This window comes from Gymnoscopelus microlampas (assembly GCF_963454915.1).
Source record: "Gymnoscopelus microlampas genome assembly, chromosome: 9".
Taxonomy (NCBI): domain Eukaryota; kingdom Metazoa; phylum Chordata; class Actinopteri; order Myctophiformes; family Myctophidae; genus Gymnoscopelus; species Gymnoscopelus microlampas.
The window spans coordinates 6953101-6964350 of NC_139946.1; the positions used below are offsets into that span (position 1 = coordinate 6953101).

At 39.6% G+C, this 11250-nt stretch overlaps 1 protein-coding gene across 1 annotated transcript in view; it reads left to right on the forward strand.

Annotated features, from left to right (window-relative positions):
* dnah7 (dynein, axonemal, heavy chain 7) overlaps positions 1-1473 on the forward strand; it is a gene marked incomplete at its 3' end in the record, with an annotated part of 72609 nt that extends 71136 nt beyond the window's left edge. Inside the window, exon 64 of the mRNA XM_084067228.1 lies at positions 1267-1473. Coding sequence (XP_083923354.1) covers positions 1267-1473 — 207 coding nt within the window. The remainder of the gene's footprint in view (positions 1-1266) is intronic.
* Positions 1474-11250: the final 9777 nt, after the last annotated feature.

Genomic DNA, 11250 nt, shown 5'->3' on the forward strand with positions numbered 1-11250 from the left:
CTGCATGTATGTTTTAGGCGCAGATGAATAATTTTCATAAAACTGCAATAGTTAAAATCTATGGAATCCTAGGATTTTGGAGCAATCTGCACGAAACGTTTAACACTTGAACTTTGGACCTCTGCCGACAACTTCTAGGCGGCGGAATTTCCATAAGTGAAAAAATGCAGAAGTTAGGAGCCAATGACTGTTTTTCATATAATTCAAAATGGTGGGAGATCTAAAGGTCAGAGGTCAAAAGTCAGAGTGTGAAAGTTGTTCAGCATGAGGAGACGCATATGTGTATCCAAGTTTGGCTGTAGGTCAAACAGGGCATGAGTTGTACCTGTTCAAAGTTGGCATTTTCAATTGAGTGCTATAGCGCCACCTTTGGACGAAAGATTGTGAGAATTATTTTTTGATCGTTTTTCATGACCATATGGCCGAGTTTCGTAAAAAGCGACAGCACGGTTCAGCCAGAACTGCGAAAAGTGGCAGAAGAAGAAGAAGAAGTGACAGAATACTGCCAATATCAAAACAGGTACAGAGCTGAGAGCTCTGTCCCTGTAATAAACAGTGTTACCCGTTTTTCCTTAATTTTATCCAAGCAATATTTAATTCACAACTAAAATTAAAATGACATTTTCGAACAATTTAATAAAGGAAAAAAACAGCATTTGACATGTTTACTACTAATTTATAATCAAATAGGAAGTCTCATATCGTCGCTGTTGGGCAGAAACCAGCTATAACACCCTTTACGTCTTGTGTGTGGGTTTCACAAATATTTAACCAATGAAAAGTATTTAAAAAGCGCTTCTGACTAAACCTCTTAACTCCATTGGATCCTCAAACTGTCGGTCAAACCACCTAACTCCAATTTTCAGATAGCTGTTTTTTCCATCATTGATTAGAATGACGAAGTCAGACGGAAAAAATCCGATCTCCACGTTAATGGTTAAAAAAAACTCCTAACTCCACTTGAGCTGTATTTGGGTAAAATTATGATAACATAAGGACACATTCAAGTATCTGACAATGTATAAAGTCACCATACCAACTTTGATGAAGCAGTATTGTGTTGTTCTAAAAACATGTTTGTTCGTTTTTTTCCTGTGAAGTAAATATTTTGGACATAGCTGGTTTCTGCCTGACACAGCAGAGATATGATCTTTCATTTGGCACCACAACCCATTTATTTAAGCTAAAATGTTGTGTCATACCATGACATTTGTTCTCGCCACAACACCTCCAGTGTAACAGCCTGCTGCGTCCTCTCTCTTCCAGATGTGGCTGAAGCCTTTGAAACGACAGGACGTCCCCCAGAGGATGAGCTACGTGGCGCCTGTCTATAAGACCAGCGAGCGGCGAGGCACCTTGTCCACCACCGGCCACTCCACCAACTATGTCATTGCCATGACGCTCAACTCTGACATGCCAGCGGAGCACTGGATCAGACGAGGGGTGGCGTTGCTATGCCAACTCAACTCTTAGCCTCTGTTTTTTTTTCCTTTTGCGTTGTTTGTTCACTTTCCTGCATCATGTAAAGAGCCTTGGCGTTTTTGTGTAGTTCATGAGGAATGTTTTTTGAATTCTGACTGCAATGTATCAAATAAAATGAGCAATTTTGGCACTACTCCCACTAAGGTTTTATGATGAGATTCTGTTTCATGACACAGCGTAAAACTAGAAAAAGTGCTCCTTGGAGCACAGGTCTTCGCCAGGTCAGGTACTGTAGGTTAGTGTGGGCCAGCAAATGTTCGGAATTCGCCAATCAGGCTGGAATGTGAAAAATCAGACAGATCCGTCTTGATGACTTGACTAAAGAGAGAATATGTACCGATTTGCGTGATGTTTGGACAATATTTGTAGAACTAATATTTAAAAAGTTGTTTCGCAAAATTCGGCCTCCTGGTGGCGCTATGATAGGGCAATGTTGAAAGGGTGGCATTTGTTCCTCAACATAGTGCGAATATGCATGCAAAGTTTCACCGTAATCGGACGCTGCGTTCATGATTTGCGGCATTTTGTTCAAAACGGGCCACTCCTGCAAACTTTAAATGTCAATCTTAGCCAATCAGGATAGATTATGAGAAATCTAACAGATTTGTCTTAATCACTTGAGTATAGAGATCATGTGTACTGATTTGCGTGAAATTTTCATAAAATCTGAAGGAGTAATATCCAAAAAAGGTCAGAGGTCACATCATATGTTGATGTCACTGTGCCTTATAACCCTTCTAGAACAGTGGTTCCCAAACAGTGGGCCAGGACCCATTTCTTGGGGGTCACGCCTCAATAAAAAAAAAATATATATAAAAAAAATAATAATCATGTTTTATTATAATATATAAGAATGCATAAATATGACTATTTTATAAATAAAAAATATCTAACATTTGTCAAAAGGATTTAATAAAAAAAAACATTCCATACAAAGACAACAACAATTAGAAGTAGTGAAAAATAGCCGATCTACAAGCAATGCGATGCGTTTTGAGCTTGTTTTGACGTCTCATGAAAAAGCGCGGCTCCCGTGATATTTGCGAGACCGAGACAGGACGCTATTGATTGTTGACATTAAATAATTCATTATCTATTTCTCCTTATTTCTCCTTATATCTCCTTAAGTCTCTCTCTCTCTCTCTGTCTCTCTCTCTCTCTCTCTGAAACAACAAATCAACCAGCTTAAAAGTGCGCAATGAAACTCAGAAATAGTCTGATCAGCCTCGGTCAGGTCACCTGGAGGAGGGTGTCGCAAGACCCGAAACAGCCAGTGACAGGAAGCAACACTGATGATGTGTCCAAGTGCATCAGTTGATGTTTTATTGACATATATATAGATATAGATATGGATATAGATTAATGGCTTGTGTGTGTGTGTGTTTGCAGGACACATACTGTAGTCTGCAGTGGTGTGTGTAAAGGGACCATTTGACCTCTGGGGTTAACTGCTCCTTCTTCTCCTTTTAGGTGTGTCCATGCTTCAGCAAAACAGAGGCCATCGTTTGGATATGTTTTTGATTGATGAAAACTCTATTAACTGTTTGCAAATAGTACAGTGGTACCAAGCAATCAGCTGGGTGAAAGTGAAATCCCTGATGAAGGCCTGAACAGGCCAAAACGTTGACGAGCAATACAATACCAAGTGGTGCTTTTTGCAACTTCACCAGTGTGCAGACTCTATTCTTTTTTTATGATACTTTGTTTGTCTTGCACCTGGGCCACGGATGTGCGTGCACTACCTTTTTCATACGTGAAAGTGAAATCCCCCCATGGGAACACACGGGTCCAATCAATTAATGAATTAATTAATTACTTACTTACTAACTCACTCACTGACTCATGACAAACTAGAATTTAGCTGATTTGATGAGTAAGTAAAAATGGACCCAAAATGTTTTACAACATATATACATGAGCATAACACTGGATGAATTGTGTCTAATATGTTTTATACCTATCGCTTCCCACGGGGGAACTTCAGAGTTCAGCTTCACCCAGCTGAGTGCTGAGCCAGCTGAGTGCTGCCCACAGAGGAGCACGGAGGCGGGTGGGGGCAGGGGTTAGTTCAGGGACACTTCAACACATCGCTGAGAGCTGGAATCGCACCTGAGACCTCCGGAATCCTAGCACTAACCATTCAACTACGGCCGCCCTGTCCACTATAATAGCACCACACCACAATGGTCTGGTTGGGGGAGAAACAGAATATCAATATTTTGGTGTTGAGTGGAATAAACTTCCATTTCACATCATGAATAGGATGTATGAGATATGGTTTGTTGCATAATTAATACTAGATGTTTTATGTTGTAATGCTCTATATTATTGTAACTTGTGGATCCCTGCCTGAGAGTTGACAGCTGCTTGAGATGGACATTAATTTATTTCAATACTTTCTTGAGGTACAAGGCCACTAGAAGTGTCTGGGAGCTGGATATTTCACAGACACAATTGGGTTTAAAACGTGCAGATAAATAGTTTTAGCTGTTTATCAGTGGTTAACAATAAACCTCATTCTGATTCTGATTAACTATTGATTAACTTGCATTTATTATAATTCATAATAGATGCAAGATAATCAAATATTCAGGTATTTGTGCTCATTTATTGTATCCAACATTGAAGATGAGATCCATTTCTGAAGCAATTAATGCACAAATGGGAGACAAATTAAATGTTTTATTTTATCACAAGTTCACAACTAGGGTGACCATATGTCCCGTTTTGTGCGGGACAGTCCCGCATTTCAGTGACTTTTCAAGCGTCCCGCAAATTGAGACCCTGTCCCGCATTTTGATTGATAGGCTCCAGTTTTCAAATATGCGTTTAAAATCTTGATTTTATCAATTAACTGGCTGTGCGCAGCGAAGCAGTGGAGCCTGTCATCAGGGGGCGGGCCGAGTGCGTGTGTGTGTGTGTGTGTGTGTGTGTGTGTGTGTCTGTCGAGACTCGAGAGGAGAAACGCTGCACAGGCTAAAACACTCGCCCCTAAGTTTTTCGCCGACCGAGGCCGCCAGATATACCCGGGGCGAGTCCAGAATCAAGATCCTAGGTGGTCTAGCACCTGAGTTATTGGTAAAATGACAGCAGGTGGCGGCCATTTTGGAAAATGGCTGCCATGGTTACCACAGGACAAATCTGCGATGGCCCTATAGCCAAAAATGTTCCTTATGGCATGCCCTAACGGTGTGCCAAATGTCATGCTTTTATCGTAAAGTGTACGATTTTTGCCCGAAACGGCCAGACTAATATTGTGTTGAGTTTATGGTGGACGGTTCACTTGGTTTGTTATCGGTTCATGAAATACAGATTGAAAAGTATTACAAAAAAATGACAAACATCACTGAGTTGTTAATTAGGTGTGTAGGCCTAAGCTTATTAGTGATCTGTTTAATGTTTTGTTTCAAATACACTTTCTTTTCTCTTTTTATCCCACAATTTTTGTAACCCATTTTCACCCAGTGCCAATTGGCTAAGCTGTAATCCTGGGCACTACTCTCCCTCTGCCAGCCTGGGGGAGAGCCCCGAACTGAGCTCAATGAGCGTGTAGAACTGCTATTAAAAATATATATATGTATTGAATATGTATATTCTTTTAAAGCGAACATTTGTAACTCAAATCTTTGCATCTAGGCGGGGGTCCCTGGAACAACATGGTCTCCCCTACGTCCGTGTTCAAATACATATCACTTTGGGGGTAGTCTCGCGTAGCCAGACCCCACAGAAAATGAAAAACAGCGACCTCTGCTTTTCTGATATTCTGTGGAGTCTGGCAGGAGTATAATGTTAGACTAGAGCGCAGGGAAACACCGGTTTCATGTCTGCCTATAGCGCATCACTTCCGGTTGGTGCGACCATGTTTTCATTCCCACTAACAATATTTCTACACGGAACACTAACACCACTTCTCCCAGAGAACATGGATGGTTTTGGTTATAAGCCCACTTGTTTCTATGATGTAAGAGTAATTTAAAATGTGAATATCTTTCCGTGGTTTTGTCCGCTCCGAGGACGCTATTGTTAAATTAGTTTCGGCTAGTTTCGAGGGGGGGAGGGTGGATCATGGTGGATGGACACGTGAATCCCGCCCACTACATTTGATTGGGTAAAGCGCGGCCCACTTCCTGATCTGAAGGCACGCCCACTTGTATCCAATGCGCACTGGTTAGGACGAACCGCTCCGACAGATTCCACCGCAGGTCGGAATCTGTTCTTGAGAGATTACTTTGGGGGTCCTTGACATGAAAAAGTTTGAGAACCACTGATATAGCATCATTTTTTAAAACAATTTGTAGACTCCCTCAGAAGCAAAGATTTGAGTTACAAATGTTCGCTTACAAATATATAAATATATATTCAATGATTTGCACATATTTTCACGACAAAAATAGCATATCTACAAGCGCATAGCCAGCCAAGGATATGAAGACTGACAGATGAATTCCCCCAATCACATGACACCCCTCTACTACTTGCCCCGCCCGTTCTCTGTCTCTGCCACATTCTCTGCTGTGAATCCCTATTCCCACAGAACCAACCTGGCAACCTGCACTGCAGGAGAGATGACTGAGAGTGACAGAGTCACAGAGCCCAAACAAATGAATACTAATCTAAATACATATGGAAGCCACACAAGACAGCACACACACCTTGCCCATCATCTCAGTCTTGCCAGAGGGCTAAGAGTTCCTTTCTGATAACATTGGTGAGTTGCTACAAACTTTTGTTAGCTACTTTAGCAGCTAAGCAGGTGTTTTGTAGTGATACAAGGAACAGGACTATTGCTAAAAATGCATTGCTTGATTTGTTTACCTCTTGTTCAGCATAAGGTATATTGAAGGACTTTGAATGAAAGAAATGTATTTCTGCAACAAAGGAATGTGGTGCTATGGATAATAAGAACAAACTAAACCAGAGTTGAGTTTGCTACTCTTTCTGTAAAGTGTGTTGAAAATGAAAGGTTTGAATTGTACATTGCAAAGGAAGGTATTTGATATGACTGTATTTCAAACATTATGGTTAAAAAACACGTCATTATTTCATGTCATTATAAGCACTTGAAAAAGGTTAAAAACAGTGTTTCATGAGTTAAAAACAACTGCTAAAAAAGAAAAAAGACAAGTTCATTAGAATAAGTGATGATGTCGAAGTCATCTGCCTTAATTCATTGTAAAGTAATTACAGTAATGCTGACTGATCGTCAAAGCCATGTTAAAAAGCACTTTCAGTACAGTTTGAATGTTCTATTATTTACATTTGGAGCTTAAGTGAGCTAGTGTTATGATAGCCACCTGTTGTTCTTGCACAAAGTATGGGAAACTAACAGAGTATTTTATTTGTTTTTGTACTGTCTTGCCAGTTCTTACGTTGATCTTTGGATCGTAATCAATTCATGATCATCAGTTCATCATGGATTCATTAAAGATGTTGATGCCTGGTTCTCAGTAGCCAGAGGACCCCCAAGCCAACCTCAGCTAGAGGCTCATGACAGGCCTACTGAAAGGCCCCAGCAGCAGAAGTAAAAGTAAAGCAAGTAAAAGTCTGGAATTCAAAATGTACTTGAGTTAAAAGTACAGAAGTATTGGCATCAAAATGTACTTAAAGTACCAAAAGTAAAAGTACTCATTTTGCAGAAATGTCCCATTTCAAGTTTTCAAAATGTATAAAAATCTTTTGAAAATAGCAGATCTACAAGCTCACAATGCGTCGCATCGCGATGCATTATGAGCTTGTAGATCGGCTATAACTATTTTCAAAAGATTTGTATGCATTTGAAAACTTGAAAAGGGACATTCTGCATGAGTACTTTTACTTTTGGTACTTTAAGTACATATACTTTGGTACTTTATGCCAATACTTTTTTACTTTTACTCAAGTAAATTTAGAATTCTGGTTTTACTTACGTATTTCTATGTTGCAGTATTGATTGTTTTACTTAAGTAAAACATTTGAGTACTTTTTCCACTACTGGTCTATCAGGGGCGTCAATTGGGTATAGCAAGGTATGGCATTATTTTCAATCATACATGCGAGCATTAAAAGGATATGCTGCTTGCTATTTTCCAAATGGAATAGTTACAAGACATGTGCTTCATAAAATAAAATCATGAACGTGATCTATGTCTACAGCATTGATTATTATGTTATTAAATTACTGTAAAATAACTACAAATCTTGACAAATGGTATATTCCCCGGTTCAGTAGGTCAGCACAGGTGCAATGCATTATTGTTAAGATTTTTTTCTAGTCAGTGGCAGACAGTTGTACCACTGTTTGACTAATCATGCCTGTTTCATTAAGTTCATCTTAAGGTAAGACAGCACTTGTCTTTCTTATTTGTTTTGCTTTCTTGTTGTGTGTGTCTGTGTGCCATGTACATGCTCATTTTTAAGGCATTATAGGCTTAGGTTACTGCTGGCTTATTCTCTTGAAACTGTTCTGGTCTGTTCATGTGATACTGTTGTGTTTTGTTTCTTTGGAGGAAAATAAATAAATATATATATATATATATATATATATATATATATATATATATATATATATATATATATCTATATCAACATATTTTGACATGGGAGTCCGTGGCCACACACATCATTTTGGGGGTCTTTGACATGAAAAAGTTTGAAAACCACTGATATTATAGCAACACAAGTTTTTTCTTAGGATTTTTGTTAGGATTTAGAAGACATTTGTAGAATCCCCCAGAAGCAAAGATTTGAGTTAAAAATGTTTGCTTTAAAAATGTATATATTCAAAGATTTACACAAATCTTTCACGATTAAAAAAAAAAAATAGCAGATCTACACGCTCAGAGCACGGCACTCTGTGCCGCACTATGAGCTTGTAGATCTACGTATATTCTCATGCTGTAGAATATACGTCTGAATATAAATTGATGTATTTATGTTTGTAGTAGAGGGATGAGATGCTGCATTTGAAAAGGCTTATGTTGTCACAAGCCATTTGTGCACTTTGGCATGTTACAATGTAGCCTTTGTTTGACATACTATTAACCTATGAGTGTTTGGTGGCCTTTGATATTAATGCTGTCACGTGAGCCTGCCATACATACCTTAGCTTTTGCTGAATTAACACCACTGGTCTATATCAAGGGTTCCCAAACTTTTAAGGCCGTAGCCCCCCAAACTAATCCTATTTGAACTGCGGACCTTCACCCTGACAAGCACTTGGAAATTTAGGAATTGAGGCATTAAGTTTATTTTGACTCGGTTCCACAGATAAATATTGTGAAAATAGACGATCTATGAGCTTGTAGATTTTTTCAACTATTATTTTCAACATTTTTGCCTTGCCAATGTTTGACAGTTTTTTTTGCGAACGCGGAAGGAGGCGCGCCGCCCAAGTGGAGCTTACTATGAAAGTCTGCTCGGCTTGTGTGTGTGTGTATCTGTCTGTCTGTGTGCAGTGCACTGCCTGGGTGCGGCCGACAGAGGGCGCCAGAGTGCAGCTACAGTCAAAACACACACACACACACACACACACACAGAGTCCGTAAATACACAATATTTTCGAGCTGCGTTCGCTTCCAGCGTTCGCGCGTCTTACTTGTTATTATAGTATATAGTTGGTTACTTTTTACGCAATAATGGTCTTATTAGTTCATTTTTATTTCTCATTTTAGAGGTATAAAAAGGTCTTAAAGGTCCTTAAATTGTATCTTTAGAAAATGTGCAGATACCCTGCATAGTACACTTATACTGTATGTTGGGTTGTTTACTGTTGAGTGAGAAAATAATGTTGCAACAATCGTCTGGAGGACCCCCAAAATTTGGGGTTCCTCCCTGGGGGAGACTAGGGTTGGATCTGGAACCGGAGGAACCCGACCCAACATTGAGGAACCAGAGTCGGTTCATCACATTAGGGAGCGTTTCACACTGTCAGAGCTGGTTTGTCTGTTATACAATTACAGTACGTAACCCAGAGAGTATGCAATACTGCATGTATGATTGCATGTTCTGCCCATCAGTCAATTGTAATCCCTTGGTGTGTTATTGGTCACCCCTACACTATTGCTGTGTAATGGTACAGCCCTTTATATTGTTGTAGTGTTTGGCACCCCCTAGTGTCCCTGTGTAATGGTACAGTCCATGACACAACTTCCTCTGTAGACAGGAAGCAGGAAGGGAAACATGTTTTTTTATCCACAAACATTGCTACAGAGTTAGATCCCAGTCTATTCAGCCAAAACCAAAGCATTTAAAACCCTTGCTGCCATTTCTGTTGTTGTGCCAGGCAAGCATTGTCTGTAAGTGTGACTCTATTGATTATTAACTCCTTAGACCTGTATTAGTTAACTTTGTTGTGTGCAGGTGATTTGGGATGTCTTCTTATGCTTAGATTTACACAACCATGTGGGTTACATAAGTTGATGTTTGTGTTATTTTTCTTTTGAGAGATTATTGTTTAATGGGATTTGGTACAGTGCCGTGCTGTCTAATTGTGGTTATGACGGATATGTTGAAACTAATCAACTGCACCACAAATGATCTGTGTTTATTAGTATGGACTATAGTAATCTTCCAACTTTATTCTTCTTCTTCTTTCTTTCTAGATAAACTGTATTTTGCCGCGCTACTCCTCCCACAGTTTGTGCCTGAGAGACTGCACAGTATGCTTATTTAGTCTGCCGATCACATAATCACCTCTGTGTCCTGTACAGAACACCATCGGAGGCCGTTCTCTTGATGTGGGACCTGAGACGTCATTGAGCTGGACGTCTAACGATGACACACGAAAGAAGAGGACGCCTGAGTATCACTTCTGTTTGTAATCTATGTAATATCTGTTTGTTTATGTTTGTAATATATGTTTCATTTTGTTGATTTGCAGTGACCTTTGGAGTTACATCATGGCGAGGTAACTACACAATCCAAACCGCACACACACACAGGCACACCGGAAAAAGTGGAGTGGATTCCTGGAGCTACCCCTCCCCCCCTCCTCTCTCACACAAACACGTTATACCGCTGGTTGCCTCATTCATTCGTTCGCCACCACGGTAAAGGTCGTGGGGCATTTTTATTTTGTCTTTATTTCATTTTGGTTAACCAAGGTTTCAATACATTTGTGAATAACCTGTTTTGAAGGAACAGTGGGTTGTGAATAGTGACTCTCTGTGAACTGACACTAAACTGCGTGGTATTGGACAAACTGTGGACTGGATTGGGGATTATTTTACAATACAAAGTCAAACTGAGGTTTTTTGTGTCTGTGTATTTCATTCATTCTGTTGTTTATTGAGTTGAAGGTATTCTTTTGTGGGTAATCAATCCCTGGTTTCAGGTTTTACGGTTCATTTGTTTCTACTAATTGTGCATTTAAATCCTGTGTAAGGTTGGCTTTTAAAAAAGTGTTTTTTTTGTCCAAACTGGACTAAATTCGTGTTAGGCTTTGGCCTAACTGGCATCCCAAACAGTAAAATCAAAGCTAAACCGTTAAATAAAAAGTGGCACCCCAGATGTTTAAAAGGACCTCAATCTCAAGCAAAAACAACTGAGTTCACACAAGTGCAAAACCGGATCATTTTCAACAAACAAAGGAACAAACAAGCAAAACTGTGCAAACAAGCTCAGTGGGAAATAACAATTTTATTTATTCAAACGCAATCAAAAAGGGAACATTTGCAATTTCAAAATGGCAAAGTTTGATGGAAACTTGTGGGACTTTGATGAAATAGAAACTCAGCACCCGTGTTGGTGTCAAACCCACCACCCTCAAACAAATCATCACCACCACCACCA